The sequence below is a fragment of the Rhinoderma darwinii genome, chromosome 7 (assembly GCF_050947455.1).
Source record: "Rhinoderma darwinii isolate aRhiDar2 chromosome 7, aRhiDar2.hap1, whole genome shotgun sequence".
Lineage (NCBI taxonomy): Eukaryota > Metazoa > Chordata > Amphibia > Anura > Rhinodermatidae > Rhinoderma > Rhinoderma darwinii.
In genome coordinates, this window is record NC_134693.1 from 22,787,721 (window position 1) to 22,804,640 (window position 16,920).

A 16,920-nucleotide genomic window follows, 5' to 3' on the forward strand; every position below is an offset into this window, starting at 1 on the left:
ATCATCCAGATGTGAAATTTCTCCCGATTACCTCAGCAAATTAACAGCTAGAATGCCAGAGGTCTGCAATGCTGTAATTGCTGCAAATGGAGCATTCCTTGACGAAAGCAAAGTTTGAAGGAGAAAATTATTATTTCAAATAAAAATCATTATTTCTAACCTTGTCAATGTCTTGACTATATTTTCTAGTCATTTTGCAACTCATTTGATAAATATAAGTGTGAGTTTTCATGGAAAACACAAAATTGTCTGGGTGACCCCAAACTTTTGAACGGTGGTGTATATACATATATATATATATATATATATATATATATATATATATATATATATATATATATATATATATATATATAAATAAACATTTTAACCCCGTAGTGACAATAACAATTTTTTGTTTTTTTTCGTTTTTCAAAGTTGCATTCCAAGAGCCATAACTTTTTTGTTCACGTAGCCGTATGAGGACTTTTTGTTTGCAGGATGAGTTGTAGTTTGTTAATGGCACCATACATACTTATTGATAAACAAAAAAAATTTGGGTGGTGATGAAAACCCCCCCAGCAATTTCCCCATTGTTTTTCTGATTGTTATTAGACAGCCAGCGCCCGCTCTACCCAGCATGGGACACTCATGCCAGGCTTATTCCACAGCGCCGTTAAAACGCCCTGTGGAATAAGGCCCCTTAAGACCTTATAAATCCCACCCCGTGACAGGCGCCATTATAACCAGACAATCACTTATTTTCCCTTCACTTTATTCAATGTTATGGCTGAACGGTGCATTACTAGCTTGGTTTGTACCTCCCTCTACTGGCAAAATCCAAGAATCACATCTTGCTTGATAGCTGCAATGCACTTACTCATTTCAGCTGGTGCTTCACCTGCCTGTAGTGGAGTTGAAGTGGAGTTGAAGTGAAAATATTTAATGATTAATTTCCGAATAATCTTTATATCAGTTGGAGCAACATTTTTTATGACACAAAGCTCCAAATCCGAAGCTAAATAATAAATGTCCTCTTCCCACAACCACCACTAGAGGGAGCTTAGGAGTTTACTGCATATACTGTTATATTATTTAGTGTCATGTATAAACTGTATGCAGTTAACTCCTAAGCTCCCCCTAGTGGTGGCTGCGGGCAGAGGAAATATTATTTAACTTTGTACAAGTTTTGGAGCTCTATATTAGAAAAACAGGCGCTGGCCATTATAGAAATACATTTAAAAACAATATCAGCACAGAATTAAACAAAAAATAAAACAGATTTCAAGGGTCAACATTGAAATATGCTATATACAACATGCTATATACAAAGCAAATAATCTATAGGAATGACCCTACGGACAGATCTACTTAACAAGTCATTTTGTATCTGCTACTGCAAGATGTAGACGTAGAAAATACTCCATATTAAACAGGAAACCTGCAGAGTTTTACGCTTCTCCAGACTCTCACAGTCAGTAAATACCCGGGATAAAGGCGACGGGTGATCTGCCAACATTCAAGCATTAGACGTTCGTCTACCACCAGCTCTTCGGTGTGAATAGCAACTTCCACAGACCCCAATACAGAATCGGAGGGGGATCCTGGTTGTAAAATGTCAGCTGTTTAGTGGTACGCTCCGATGTGTTACCCAATAGGTCTGACTTGTCCAAAGACGGGGTTATTAGACATGATGGAAAATGAGCGTCTTTACGTTGATGGAAGGAATTAGTCTAAAACAAGCAATGAGCCCATCCAAACAAAACAGCCGAGCGTCTCTTACTAAGCGTAATGCATAGTATTAATAATGAAGCTTACGTAGTGAGCGCTAATGTTTCCCCAGACTTGTGTTACACGCCGCAGGTGACTGTGAGCACATAAAGTACAAGCCTCCGGTAGCTCGTGAAGGGAACGCACAGCTGCAGGTGGCAAAGTCTGTTCTCAGGATACCTGCAAAGGAGCAAAGAAGTCTGGAGCACTCAAAAGAATACAGATGTAGCCATCTTTATCTTGATTTTTAACACATTATATACACAGTGGCAGGAAACTTTAACTTAACTTTTTTTAAATGGCTTTTCAATGGTTTTTGTTGTGTGATATCACGCAGCTGCAAGTTTTCAGAGTCAAGATAAACTTGGCTACATCTGTATTCCTCCTCCTATGAAGACACCGAGGGTAAAAAACTGTCATCTGGATATGAATTTTACATCTGAGAAGTAGTCTCGGCCGTGAGACATATGCATCAAGCATGAGACTTCCACTTCTATTTTATACATATAGATGTAGCAGAGCTGAATCTGTGTTTCTCATGAAGACAACCTGTCTATATGCTGTATTAGGGCATGCCCAGACGTGGCGTATTTCTTCCGCCACTGTCCGCATCAATGCCGTACAGAATCTGCGTTGCAGATTCTGTTGCGGCTTTGCCTAAAATGGGCATTAAATTGATGCGGACTAGCCGTTGCGTATTGAGGGGAAGAGGGCTTCCCTTCTCTCTATCAGTGCAGGATAGAGAGAAGGGACAGCACTTTCCCTAGTAAAAGTAAAAGAAATTCATACTTCCCGGCCGTTGTCTTGGTGACGCGTCCCTCTTTCGCCATCCAGTCCGACCTCCCTGGATGACGCGGCAGTCCATGTGACCGCTGCAGCCTGTGATTGGCCTGTGATTGGCTGCAGCCTGTGATTGGCCTGTGATTGGCTGCAGCGGTCTTATGGGCTGAAACGTCATCCTGGGAAGCCGGACTCGAGGAAGAAGCAGAGAGTTCTGGGTAAGTATGAACTTCTATTTTTTTTACAGGTTGCTGTATATTGTGATCGGTAGTCACTGTCCAGGGTGCTGAAACAGTTACTGCCGATCGCTTAACTCTTTCAGCACCCTGGACAGTGACTATTTACCGACGTCGCCTAGCAACGCTCCCGTAATTACGGGAGCCCCATTGACTTCCTCAGTCTGGCTGTAGACCTAGAAATACATAGGTCCAGCCAGAATGAAGAAATGTCATGGCAAAAAAGCAAGACGCATCCGCAGCACACATAACATGTGCATGACAGATGCAGACTTCATTGCGGAACTTAGAATCTCCATTGAAGTCAATGGAGAAATTCCGCAATGAGTCCGCAACAAGTCCGCCACACGTCCGCAACAACCCTTGTATGCTGCGGACACCAAATTATGCACCGCAGCCTATGCTCCGCAGCGGAATTGTCCGCAACGTGTAAACGAAGCCTACTAAAAAGCTGTGGAAGGCAAAGGAGAAACGTGTACGCTGCGGATTTCCGCTGCGGACTGTCCGCAGCGGAATTCCAGAGCAATTCCGCTACGTGTGGTCATGCACTTAGTGTATATGGACGTCATAGATCTCTATGAGCTAGAACGGAGAGCTGCCCTGTTCAGGCTGCATTCACACGCTGTGTTTTTGGTTACATTAAAGTCTATAGTAAAATATCAAATGCACTACATACAACAGCGTTTTTGCTTGTGCCGTTTTTCAAGCCAATTTTATCGGTCAGTGACCTGTGCTCTGGGTATGTTGTTTTTTCCCCATAGACTTCTTTACAGGACTTCAAAAACGCTAGAAAAAAATCATGTACAAAATGGCACTATAAATGGCATCTATACCTAATTCCTATAGTCGACTACTGTATTCATCTGGTCAAAACGACGGAACCCCTGCACAACGGAGACAAACTGAAACCATGGGCACCGGAAACGGGAACCTACGGTCAGTCAGGGGTCCGTTCCGACGGAAAGCTCAGATGGAACGATGGAACTGAGCGCTGACGCAGATATGAACGAAGCCTAAGACAAATTCACAAGCCGGTCTCCCTATGTGACATCTGTCCTCAGTGGTGAATATAGAACAATCAATGTGTGTATATAATGGAATATATCTAATAAAGATAAATCCTGGACGTTTAAGCTCCTATTAACCCTTTATACCCACAAGTATTATATTTTAAGAATTGAATCATCACGCTTCTGTAGCTGCTTCGTATAGGCCCTGTTCATACTGAGTTTTTTTTGCAGGCAGAAAAATTCCTTCAGGAATTTTGAGGCAGATTTTGACCTGCCTGCAATTTCTTGCCGTGACTTTCATGCGTTTTTTCGCTGCATTTTTAACCCGCGGCCATATAGCGCCGTGGGCAAAAAAACGAAAAACAACACTGTGGCATGCGACTTTTTTTTAACAGCCAGCAGCTAAAAGCCTCCGATTCTCATTGAAATCAATGGGGGTAGTTTCGGCCGCTTTTTGGCGCTGAATTCGACGTGGTTTTCGCATCAAAATCAGTGTAAAAAAATTCTGTGTGAACTGGGCCTAAAGTGTGTTGTGCCAGAGTCTCCGTGTTTCTTTCTCCCTTGGTGGTGTTCTTCTCTATCTCGATATAACTTGTTATTGATTTATGAGGCTATGTTCACACGCACAAGTAAAAACGGATGAAAATCATGGAGCTGTTTTCAGCCATTTTTTAAGCTGTTTTTTTTTCACGGGGTGTTTTCTTACTCATCGTTTTTTAAAACAGCGGCATAAAAAAAAAAAAAACGCCATTTTTCCCATTGATTTTATGTTTGTAGACGTTCAGGTACCGTTTTTTTCAGGTGTATTTTGATGCATGTAAAAAAACGCAGCGTAAAAAGGAGTAAGTCACTTCTCGAGACGTTTTAAGAGCTATTTTTCTTTGTGTCAATGGAAAAACAACTCCAAAAACGGCTCCAAAAAACACCTCAAAATACGTTTTCAGCTTCAAAAATGGCTGGAAATCAAAGGCTGTTTTCCCTTAAGGGTATGTTCACACGCAGAGTCAAAAACGGCTGAAAATGACGGAGCTGTTTTCAGAGAAAATACGCCTGAAAACACAGTGTGTGAACACACCCTGAAAACAGCTCCGACATTTTCAACCGTTTTTGATTCTGAGTGTGAATATACCCTTAAGGGGTTGCCCAGGTAGGGGGCCGTTCTTTTATACTGATGACCTATCCACAGAACTTCCGGTGCCCGGAGGCAGCCATAGCAGGTGATCGGTGCGGAGGAATACAGAGCAGCTGTATCTAAAAAAGCAAAACTACATATTAATAAAAACTATTTACAAAGTTACACAAAACACACTGATACACATTTTTATTAAAACAAATAAAAATAATTGAATTTGCCTTTCAAAGGTTTACATAGTCTTTAATATATAGTTGACAATTCAACTTTTGTAGCATTTCCAAAACTTCCCCACAAGAGGGCGCTCTCTGGCTATTTCTATTTCTTTTTTTGCTAAGGAATGGCTATTACTTCCATATGGACAGTGTAGTGCACTGCATAGGAATTATTTTCTTCCCTTGGACAATAAACTCCTTAATAGGCAATAAAATAAGACACAGTCCCGCAGGATTTCATGTTATTGAGATGTTCTTAGCACCCTGCCGATGATAAAATGCTGCAGAATGAGCTCTACACAGACACTGATTTGGGATGACAGAAACACCGGCCAGTGAAATTGAGTCTGAAGTGTTTGGTGCTTCACAAGATTTTTACTTTAGTTTGTAAAATGCTGCAGTGAGCAAACCACGGAGTGCGAATCGCTCGGGGTCATTCCAGATGTCATGTGTCTGGGATTCATCCATATATATATATATAACCTGTTATTACTAGTCCACAAGAAGTACGGAAATAATGACTTTCGGGTGGCAAATTTAACCCTTAAAAGACTAATTAAGTTGGAAGCACCAGCGAAGTTATAGAACTCTCTTGGCACATGCCAGATCAGGGAAAAAAATATTTTTTTAATCGAATCTATCTATCTATCTATCTATCTATCTATCTATCTATCTATCTATCTATCTATCTATCTATCTATCTCATATCTATCTATCTATCTATCTATCTATCTATCTATCTATCTATCTATCTATCTATCTATCTATCTATCTATCTATCTATCTATCTATCTATCTATCTATCTATCTATCTCTCTCATATCTATCTATCATCTATCTATCTATCTATCTATCTATCTATCTATCTATCTATCTATCTATCTATCTATCTATCTATCTATCATCTATCTATCTATCTATCTATCTATCTATCTATCTATCTATCTATCTATCTATCTATCTATCTATCTATCTATCTATCTATCTATCTATCTATCTATCTATCTATCTCATATCTATCTATCTATCTATCTATCTATCTATCTATCTATCTATCTATCTATCTATCTATCTATCTATCTATCTATCTCTCTCATATCTATCTATCATCTATCTATCTATCTATCTATCTATCTATCTATCTATCTATCTATCTATCTATCTATCTATCTATCTATCTATCTATCTATCTATCTATCTATCTATCTATCTATCTCATATCTATCTATCTATCTATCTATCTATCTATCTATCTATCTATCTATCTATCTATCTATCTATCTATCTATCTATCTATCTATCTATCTATCTATCTATCTCTCTCATATCTATCTATCATCTATCTATCTATCTATCTATCTATCTATCTATCTATCTATCTATCTATCTATCTATCTATCTATCTATCTATCTATCTATCTATCTATCTATCTATCTATCTATCTATCTCATATCTATCTATCTATCTATCTATCTATCTATCTATCTATCTATCTATCTATCTATCTATCTATCTATCTATCTATCTATCTATCTATCTATCTCTCTCATATCTATCTATCATCTATCTATCTATCTATCTATCTATCTATCTATCTATCTATCTATCTATCTATCTATCTATCTATCTATCTATCTATCTATCTATCTATCTATCTATCTATCTATCATCTATCTATCTATCTATCTATCTATCTATCTATCTATCTATCTATCTATCTATCTATCTATCTATCTATCTATCTATCTATCTCTATCTCTCTCATATCTATCTATCTATCTATCATCTATCTATCTATCTATCTATCTATCTATCTATCTATCTATCTATCTATCTATCTATCTATCTATCTATCTATCTATCTATCTATCTATCTCTCTCATATCTATCTATCTATCATCTATCTATCTATCTATCTATCTATCTATCTATCTATCTATCTATCTATCTATCTATCTATCTATCTATCTATCTATCTATCTATCTATCTATCTATCTATCTATCATCTATCTATCTATCTATCTATCTATCTATCTATCTATCTATCTATCTATCTATCTATCTATCTATCTATCTATCTATCTATCTATCTATCTATCTATCTATCTCTCTCATATCTATCTATCATCTATCTATCTATCTATCTATCTATCTATCTATCTATCTATCTATCTATCTATCTATCTATCTATCTATCTATCTATCTATCTATCTATCTATCTATCTATCTCATATCTATCTATCTATCTATCTATCTATCTATCTATCTATCTATCTATCTATCTATCTATCTATCTATCTATCTATCTATCTATCTATCTATCTATCTATCCATCCATCCATCCATCCATCCATCCATCCATCCATCCATCCATCCATCCATCCATCCATCCATCTATCTATCTATCTATCTATCTATCTATCTATCTATCTATCTATCTATCTATCTATCTATCTATCTATCTATCTATCTATCTATCATCTCAGATCATTCGAATATTACACTTAATGAGCACTTATTATGAGTTACTCAATATATGGCTCAATGTATATATCATTGGTGGATTTATTTTTTGCAGTCATCATCTCTGTACTGCAATGGAAATCCTGGCTCCACTTGCTGGTAAGTTTATGGTGGGCTTGTGCAAATGCATACTGTGTTTCCCCGAAAGTAAGACAGTGTCTTACTTTCTTTTTATCCCCAAAAGCCCCACTATGTCTTACTTTCGGGGTATGTCTTACATTGGCAAAAAAATTTTTTTTTTTTTTTTTCACAAACTTTATTTAACTGTTTTACATTTTTTTTTTTAGTCCCACCAGGGGACTTCACTATGCGATGTGCCGATCGCATATATAATGCTTTGGTATACTTAGTATACCGAAGCATTATTGCCTGTCAGTGTAAAACTGACAGGCAACCTATTAGGTCATGCCTCCGGCATCGCCTAACAGGCAGATGCTGAAGGCAGACCTGGGGGTCTTTGTTAGACCCCCGGCTGTCATGGAAACCCGACGGCGACCCGCGATTTGTTTGCGGGGGCGCCGATCGGGTGACAGAGGGAGCTCCCCCCTCTGTCAAACACATTAAATGCCGCTGTCACTATTGACAGCGGCATTTAATGGGTTAAACTGCCGGAATCGGCGCGCGCTTCGATTCCGGCAGTTGCAGCAGGAGCCAGGCTGTGTATAACAGCCGTGCTCCTGCCGCTGATCGCGTGGGTACAGTCTCAGTACCCGCGCCATCACAGGACGGATATATCCGTCCTCCGGCGCGAACTAGCAGCTGCTGAGGACGGATATACCCGTCCTTCGGCGTTAAGTGGGAGTGGAAGTGGGCAGGAGGCGGCAATACCCCCGTGTTTCCCCGAAAGTAAGACATATGTCTTACTTTCGGGGTACGGCTTATATTAGCCGACCCCCCTGAAACCCCCGATACGTCTTACAATCGGGGGTGTCTTACTATCGGGGAAACACGGTAGTAGGCAACATAGACATGTAGAGCTGCAGTTTACAGCATGGAGGAAAGAGAGAGGCATTGAGCAATACCTTGAAATCTGAAATGAGACAGTAAATAGCCCGTTGAGCCACCAGACTCTGAACTTCTATAAATTTGAAAAATATGACACCTTGTCCTAATCTTCTAGGTAACTTATAAAAAATTACTCAGCAGAGGGGGCCGGGGAGCACAGGAGAAAACTTATAACAGAGTGAAGAGAAAATTAAATCTGTGCTTCATCTCTTTACCATTTAAAGAAGACCTCTAAAAGAAACACAACTTTTCATCATAGTGCCCCCCGCCCACCCCCGACCCATCTGACCAAATCTGGAAATACTGTATATTGAACTTACTCTGCCGCAATGCAGTATCCTGTCGTCGTCGTCTGCTGCCATGGATTATCATAATCGGTAACTGTGATAAAAGATGGTTCCCCCCCCCACCCTGTGGCTAGCCTGTATGTTAGGAAAAGTCAGTCTCTAAGATTGTCATAACTACTAGCTTAGCTTCTGGACGGCACTGGTTTGAGTTGCAGAGCCAATCTCATTTCTCTGTCTTTTTCCTATCAGATTCTAGGGTGGAGTATTTAAGTCTGGTCAGTTCTTTCATTGTTGCTTGTGAATTTCTTTGTGTATGCAAGTATCTGATCAAGCTCCTGGCTAGTCCCTGTATCACCTGACTATTTGGATTATTGGAACTGGACCTCAGCTTTGTCTTTAGATTAACCCTTTTGCTCACTGATTTGGATATTCTGCTCTCTGCTGGTTTTGACCTCTGCAACTCCTGGTATTCTTCTGCTTTCTGATTTGGACTTACAGTCCCTCCTGGTCGTGAACTTTGTTTGCTGATTACCCTTCTGGCTTGTCTGGTTCTCTGTTCTGGTATTGCCTGCATTGCACCTCCTGTCAAACACCGTATTCTGTTAATGCAACCTGGGTTCTATGCAGCCAAATCCAACCTGCCTTGCAGTGGGCTCTGGTGAAGACCATAGAGTAGACTTAGACTCTGCTGATCAGAGTGGTGACGGACTTGAGGTAATCGATTACCTGCATGCTTAATCCAGACAGTCTCCAGCTGTCTTTGGGGAGTCGCTTACAGAGCAATTCCATAACTTGCACTCTGGGGAATTGCTCACTGACACTGTGTGGATCTATCTGTATAATTACATCATGAAGAAAGTTCTGGTCCTTTTATGAATAACACAGATTCTTCCCTCATGGAGAGAAGGGGGGTCACTGAAGTCTCATTCAGACCGCTGTTTTTTAAGAAACTTTTTAAGAAGAAGCCAACGTGGCAAATAGTTGATAGACGCAGGTCCGGCTCCTATACGCCTGGCAATCAGCTGTTATCACAGGAGGAAGCCATGGCCAGAACACAATTCGCCTGGAGCTGCCACAGCAGGGAAGGTATAGCACTCATTACAGGCCGGACATTTAAACCGTGTTGCGTTCTGGCTTATATAGGGAGTCCCTAATAAGACATATGGATATGGGTTCTTGTCGTGAGACAACCTCTGCAAAGGGGTTTTTCCATAATCTATATTTATCACCTATCCACAGGACAGGTCATAAATATCTGATCAGTGAAAGTCCAACCACTGGGACCCCCACAGATCACGAAAATGGGCTTACCTTGCCTTTCCTGGGAGTCCAATAGAAATGGAGTGCGCATGATCAACTACTGCTCCATTCGTTTCTATGGGGCTGCCCAAGATAGCTCTTGGCAGCCAGGTTGAAATGGATGGAGCGGTGGCCGAGCATGCGCACTCCATTCCTATGGGGCTCCCAGGAAAGGCAAGGTAAGACCATTTTAGTGATTGGTGAAGGCCCCAGTGGTCAGACCCCTACCGATCAGATATTTATCACCTATCCTGTGGATAAGTGATACATAATGATTATGGGAAAACTCCTTTAATGAAACAAGTGGGAAATTTTGGGCGGTGTTTCCCTTAGGTCTTATTTACACGAGCGCTGCGCATCTCGGACATGAAAAACTGCCGTTTTTTTTACGTCCGAGGTGCATCCGTGCTCAGCGCTGCGGGACGCAATGTGACGCATCCCCCATAGTTGAGAGTCTATGGAGGGATGCGTGCAAAGAACGGACATGTCCTATTTTCCCACGGACCCTTCACACGGTCCGTTGAAACAACGGCTGTGTGAACGGCCACATTGAATTACATAGGTCCGTGGGACGGCCGCTGTTTCAACGGCCGTCCCGCGGACGTTAAACACGTTTGTGTAAATATGGCCTTAATTAATGAATATTATTGTACAATTGATGTCAGTATGAACTGGGACTGGGGTAGCTCTTTACTCACACGTAATTGCTCATATTATGTAGTTTCTTGTACAAACCACACCAAACAAATGTTCGACCAGATATAATTCTTTTATTTTTATTTTATCCACATAGATATTTTAAGTCTTTGTATAAAACAACATTAATTTTGGATGTGTTTATGTTTGATAAACTTGTGCAATAAAGTCATATAAAATATTAATTTAGGTATTTTAAGGCACTACTTTAGAATGTTATTGTACATGACAAAAAAAAAACAAGAATAAATACATTTTTGTATGAACACAACATAAATTTACATAGCCCCATAGCACTATGGGAAATAAAAGATCCTTCTAGAAAAAGAAGATGTTAAGACAATATATGTGATTGCAATGTGACAATTTTACCCTTCCAGTACTGATGGAGGCCTGAAAAAAAGAACAATAATATAATACTATGTAATACTATAAATTGTAACCACTTATCCAAAGCAAATGTCTGTCTTCCTCATGCTAGAAAACCTATTGATATGGATAAATGTGGGACTGAAAATCTAAAAAAGCAAAACAAAAAAAAAAAAAAATTCTCCAGCTTTAATATGATGCAGTACAAAAATATGGACATTTATTTTTAGGTTTCTTTTTTCATTATTGCTGTTTTTTCCAACTTTACATTTTCTGGGTATCAATGTTTTTGAGAATCAAAAAAATCGGAATTGTTTTGTAATTTGAAAATGTGATATGTCTTATCTAAATAGTTTTTAGGCCCAAAATATACACAAATAATATTAGCCTGACCTGCAACAAGCTCAGGAGGCTTTTCAATATATTCCTGATTTTCAGTACCAGGCAGAAAAGTTTTATTAGATACTTGGCTATCTCCAGACACCATGGCCTAATTCATGTAGAACTACTCTTTGGAAAGGTAATAATGTATATTGATCAGGGAGGGCCCGTAACAAAATAAAAATGGGCCCCTTCCCTTTCCTAAAGCAGGTCCATGGCTTCTCAAACCACCTCCTTACCCCAATAGGGGCAAGAGAGGGGCCCGTGTGCCAATTCTGTAATCAGGAATTGGCACTTGGGCAGCCCAGTTCAGCAATAGGCCCAGAAGCCTTCGTGGGCCTATTGCTGGTATGTTTTTCTAAGGGTATGTTTACACGGCAACGCCAAATACTTCTGAAATTACGGAGCAGTTTTCAGGAGAAAACAGCTCCTGAATTTCAGACGTTTTTACAAGTACACGCGTTTTTCGCAGCGTCTTTTACAGACGTAATTGGAGCTGGTTTTCATTGGAGTCAATGAAAAACGGCTCCAATTAAGTCCCAAGAAGTGTCCTGCACTTCTTTGACGCGGCCGTAATTTTACGCGCTGTCTTTTGACAGCGACGCGTAAAATGACAGCTCGTCTGCACAGAACATCGTAAGACCCATTGCAGGCAATGGGCAGATGTTTGCCGACGTATTGGAGCCGTCTTTTCAGGCGTAATTCGAGGCGTAAAACGTCTCCATTACGTCTGAAAAGAGGTCGTGTGCACATACCCTAACAGTCATGCCTTTACATAGGGAAAAAAAAAGTATGACTTTTTACAAGGACACAGCAATCTTCCCATCTAAGGCTCTATTCACACTGCTTTCGCAGGGACCATGTGGCGCATGCGCTGAGAAAGCTCCCGAGGCATACTTTAATCGTATCCATAAAGCCCCGTTGTCCCTACGTATGAAAAAAAAGTTTCAGAATATCTTCTTTTAACTGTTTTAAATAGCATAGTGGACTACGCTATTCAATGACGAGGCATCCAGTAAAAAACGTGTACTGTGCGGCATACGTTTTTTTCAATGGGACACTATGGACAGCTGTACGTCCATACAGTGGCACACGTCGGAGCGTTCTGTCAGAGGTATACATCGGGAAATACTCCTGACATATACATGGGATGGGAGGCTGATATGCAGTGTACATAGAGCTTTATCCAGTTTTTGTTTTCACAGCGCCCTGCAGTGAATGAGGCACAATTCAGGGTTTAGTCTATTTTAAAATATTCAAAGGAAATTCCACAAAGTGGGTGGAGTAAGTGACACAAATGGTGGTGGTGATAGGGTTGGTCATTGAGTTTATGTGATTGAACTCTAAAAAAAAAACAGAGTAATTGGCGGTTTTTAATTTTTGGAAACAGATTTTACAAATACTTCACTGTGCCGATTATAAAATCAACGTCATCATTTAAGCAGCAGTGCTTTTTTTTTTTAAACACAAAAATATTGACCTTTTTTGTCCTTTATTAAATGTTGCTTGGTTAATCTTTTTCTTCACCTGTCGTCTATCTATGGCCTCTCAAATCTACAGGCAATAGTAAGGGTACACGTCTGTCCTTAAAGTGTACCTATACTTTCAAAAAACTTTTGACATGTCATAGTGACATATCAGAAGTTTTTAACGGGCGGGTTGGTCCGAGCACTGAGACCCCCACCGATCGCTAAAATGAAGCAGCAGAAGCCCTCAGGTAAGCGTTGTCCCACTTTGTTTCTGCACGACTTGACTTGCTTGGCTTTCCGTACACTGCTCGCTCAGTTTGCCGAGGAAAGCCTAGCAGCACAGCGCACTATGAGATGTCAAAAGTTTTTTTAAAGTATAGGGACACTATAAATGGAAAGAAACTCTATATGGGAACACAATGGTGCAAGCGTATCAATTCTGTGGCTGGAACAATTCTGGCACCGTTCCAAATTTTTCTCTAATTTGACTCATGGCTCATGATAAATGTACCATATACTAAAGACATTCCTAAGAAAGGCACAAGATCTGTTCCAACTCGGACTTGTCTTGAAGTGGTATTCCCATCAGAAATTTATGGCATATCCGTCGCATCCAGGAAGAGAAGTAATGGAGAGGTGGCCACGCATATGCACGGCTTTTCACAATCACTTCTATGAAAGTTACAGAAACAGCCGAGCAACCATGGGTGGCCACCTCTTCATTCATAGTTTGCCTGGATGCAGCGGCCGCCTTACTGGACAGGATGGGGCTCGGGGGACCAGTGTAGATGCCATAAAAGTCTGAGATAGGCATAACCCAGGGATCCACTTTGTACCAAACGATGGTTCCCTTACATCCACACCGGACTCAAAAGTGGTATTTGATAAATATGGAGTACATTCCCTTTGTAGGACACTTTTACTCCAGTTTTCAAGCAAATATGTCTGCTCCGATGTACCATACTCCATTTTCATAGCACTCCGGCTCTGCAGGGCGATGTTTATAACTGGCAGCAGGAGACGCTGCAGGGGCAGCAGGGAAGGCTGGTGGCTAATATAACCATTGGACGCAAAACCTCTGCTGCACCGGGTGTTAAGTTGGCAACCGGTCTGCCCTGCACCCTGCAGAATCTACCGCTAGTTATTTACTTTGTGTGAGAGCTGGCGTGCTTCTAGAGTGGAGCTACACTTTAAAAGAAGTCTGGCACGAGTTTAATCACTGTGAAATAGGACTTCTAAAAAATGCCCCCCAATAGAGTAATGTAAAAATAAATGGCCTGTAAAATGGAGGATCAGGGAAATTAACAGGGTTGTCCAGGATTAAAAAAAACATGGCTGTTTTTTTTTCCAAAAACAGTGCCACACCGTCCACTGATATCATGTGGCATTACAGCTTTGTTCCATTCACTTCAACGGAGTTGAGCTGCAATACCAGGCCCAACCCATGGACAGATGCTGTTTTTGTAAGATAGCAGGCATTTTTTTTGTAATCCTGGACATCCCCTTTAAGTATTACTTCATATACACCCACCCTTAGGTACAGCCTATTGACCACCCATAAGTACAGAAAGAGCTAGAATGATGCCCACAGACTTGGTTCAGGCTTTTTTCTTCAGAGAAGTCTACAAGATGGGGGAAACGACATGTAAACCAACTTGATGCTTCTGATTGGCAGGTCTGAGAGATTGGGTAGTACCACATTTCCATATTTGTTTTTTTTTTTTTAAGAATTAAGGGGACCAGTTAGTATTATAGGTGGGGGTGCTGTTAGAGATCTTGCATTGGGGCCCAAGAGATTCAGGTGACACCTCTTGATGAAGTACACCATTCTGCGGGTGGTTCTAACATCCATAAGGATACAATCACTAGAACAGTAACGTGAGCGATTCCTAGTACATTTATAATATACCATGTCATGAAACTGGCTCTAGCCCACAAAATGATGCCTCCATGGTGTATAGGCAAAATTGTGGTATAAGAAAGCAAATCGACACTACACTAATTTTTGCTTCCTCTCTGTAGAATAATCGTATTTTTCACTTAGTTGCATTGATAGTGTTTTACTTTTCTAGAATTCTTCTCACTGAAAGTACATCCAGACCGCGTCCAGAGCAGGAACGTCCGCTGAGGGTTGTTGCGACTAGATCCGGAACATCTACTGTCAGGATGCAGTTCTCATCACTGTGGTCATATATACAGTTAACATAACAGGTAAGATGATAGACAGAGCCGGGCCGGGTGTGGATGCTGTGCTGCTCTGAACGGTCATTAGCTCCACATACAGATCAGACTGGTCTTCTTGGTTTGAAAGCCATATGAGGGATTCACCAGTTTCCTCTTCGTTGATGTTTCTGGTATTTGAAGGCAACGTGGTTGCGCTTAAGAAAAAAAGAAAAGAAAAAATAGAAGTTATTTTATGCTGAGAAGTATCCGTAACAATAAGTGAAATATTGCAAAGACCGACTGGGTTGTGTTAAAGTTTCAGCTATCATAAAAACATTATAGTTATATCAAACACCGAGCTTCATCTCCATATCAATGATAGTTAGCAAGTGACAGTGCAGTTGCAGTTTCTTGATAATTATCATTTACAGGAACAGATTTACTTACATTGGACCTTTTTACTTTTGGGACAAACTTGTATTTTATTATTTCACATAACACCAAGACCACATCGCACCACATAGCACCATAGCACATCTTCCATGGCACTGTGTGATACCCAGGGGTAACACAAGCAAGGGTGCCATCCCAAGACCCTTGTACCTCTATCTTTTGCTGCAATTTAATTATTTTATTTTACCACTATCATGGACTCTTTAAAGGGTAACTAAATGTTCAACAAACTTCTGACATGTCATAGTGACGTCAGAAGTTTTGATTGGTGGGGGACCGAGCACTGAGACCCCCACCAATCGCTAAAACGAAGCGGCAGAAGTGTTCTTGTGAGCGCTCAGCCGCTTAGTTTCTGTTTGGCTTTTTCCGGAAAATATGAATGGTGACATTCTCTGTAAAGAATTGGGGAGAATGTGGGTGCCACTTAAAGAGGCTCTGTCACCAGATTTTGCAGCCCCTATCTGCTATTGCAGCAGATCGGCGCTGCAATGTAGATTACAGTAACGTTTTTATTTTTAAAAAAACGAGCATTTTTGGCCAAGTTATGACCATTTTTGTATTTATGCAAATGAGGTTTGCAAAAGTCCAAGTGGGCGTGTTTAAAGTAAAAGTCCAAGTGGGCGTGTATTATGTGCGTACATCGGGGCGTTTTTACTACTTTTACTAGCTGGGCGTTCTGACGAGAAGTATCATCCACTTCTCTTCAGAACGCCCAGCTTCTGGCAGTGCACAGACACAGCCGTGTTCTCCAGAGATCACGCTGTGACGTCACTCAGGTCCTAAATGCAAAAATGGTCATAACTTGGCCAAAAATGCTCGTTTTTTTAAAATAAAAACGTTACTGTAATCTACATTGCAGCGCCGATCTGCTGCAATAGCAGATAGGGGTTGCAAAATCTGGTGACAGAGCCTCTTTAAGTGTGTGAAATAAAAAAAAGAGCCCCTTTAAGACAAACAGGCAGAATAATATACTAAAATAATAAGGTCAGGCCACAAATAAAGCAACGACATATCTAGAAAGTTCTCAGCTGTTTACATTGCTGGTGCCCAGTGGCGGATTATCATATGGGCGTTTCGGGCGGCCGCCCGGGGCCCGAGGCTTCCAGGGGGCCCATGGCAGCCCGAAACGCACATTATCTCGTAAATCTAT

At 40.5% G+C, this 16,920-nt stretch overlaps 2 protein-coding genes across 2 annotated transcripts in view; both read right to left on the reverse strand.

Annotated features, from left to right (window-relative positions):
• Positions 1-16,920, reverse strand: part of LOC142657685 (calcium-activated chloride channel regulator 1-like) — a 1,094,600-nt gene that overhangs the window by 744,248 nt on the left and 333,432 nt on the right. The gene's annotated exons all lie outside the window — the stretch shown is intronic.
• TRABD2B (TraB domain containing 2B) overlaps positions 11,034-16,920 on the reverse strand; it is a 208,279-nt gene continuing 202,392 nt past the window's right edge. Inside the window, exon 7 of the mRNA XM_075832962.1 lies at positions 11,034-15,532. Within this exon, the coding sequence (XP_075689077.1) occupies positions 15,316-15,532 (217 nt within the window). The 3' untranslated portion in view covers positions 11,034-15,315. The remainder of the gene's footprint in view (positions 15,533-16,920) is intronic.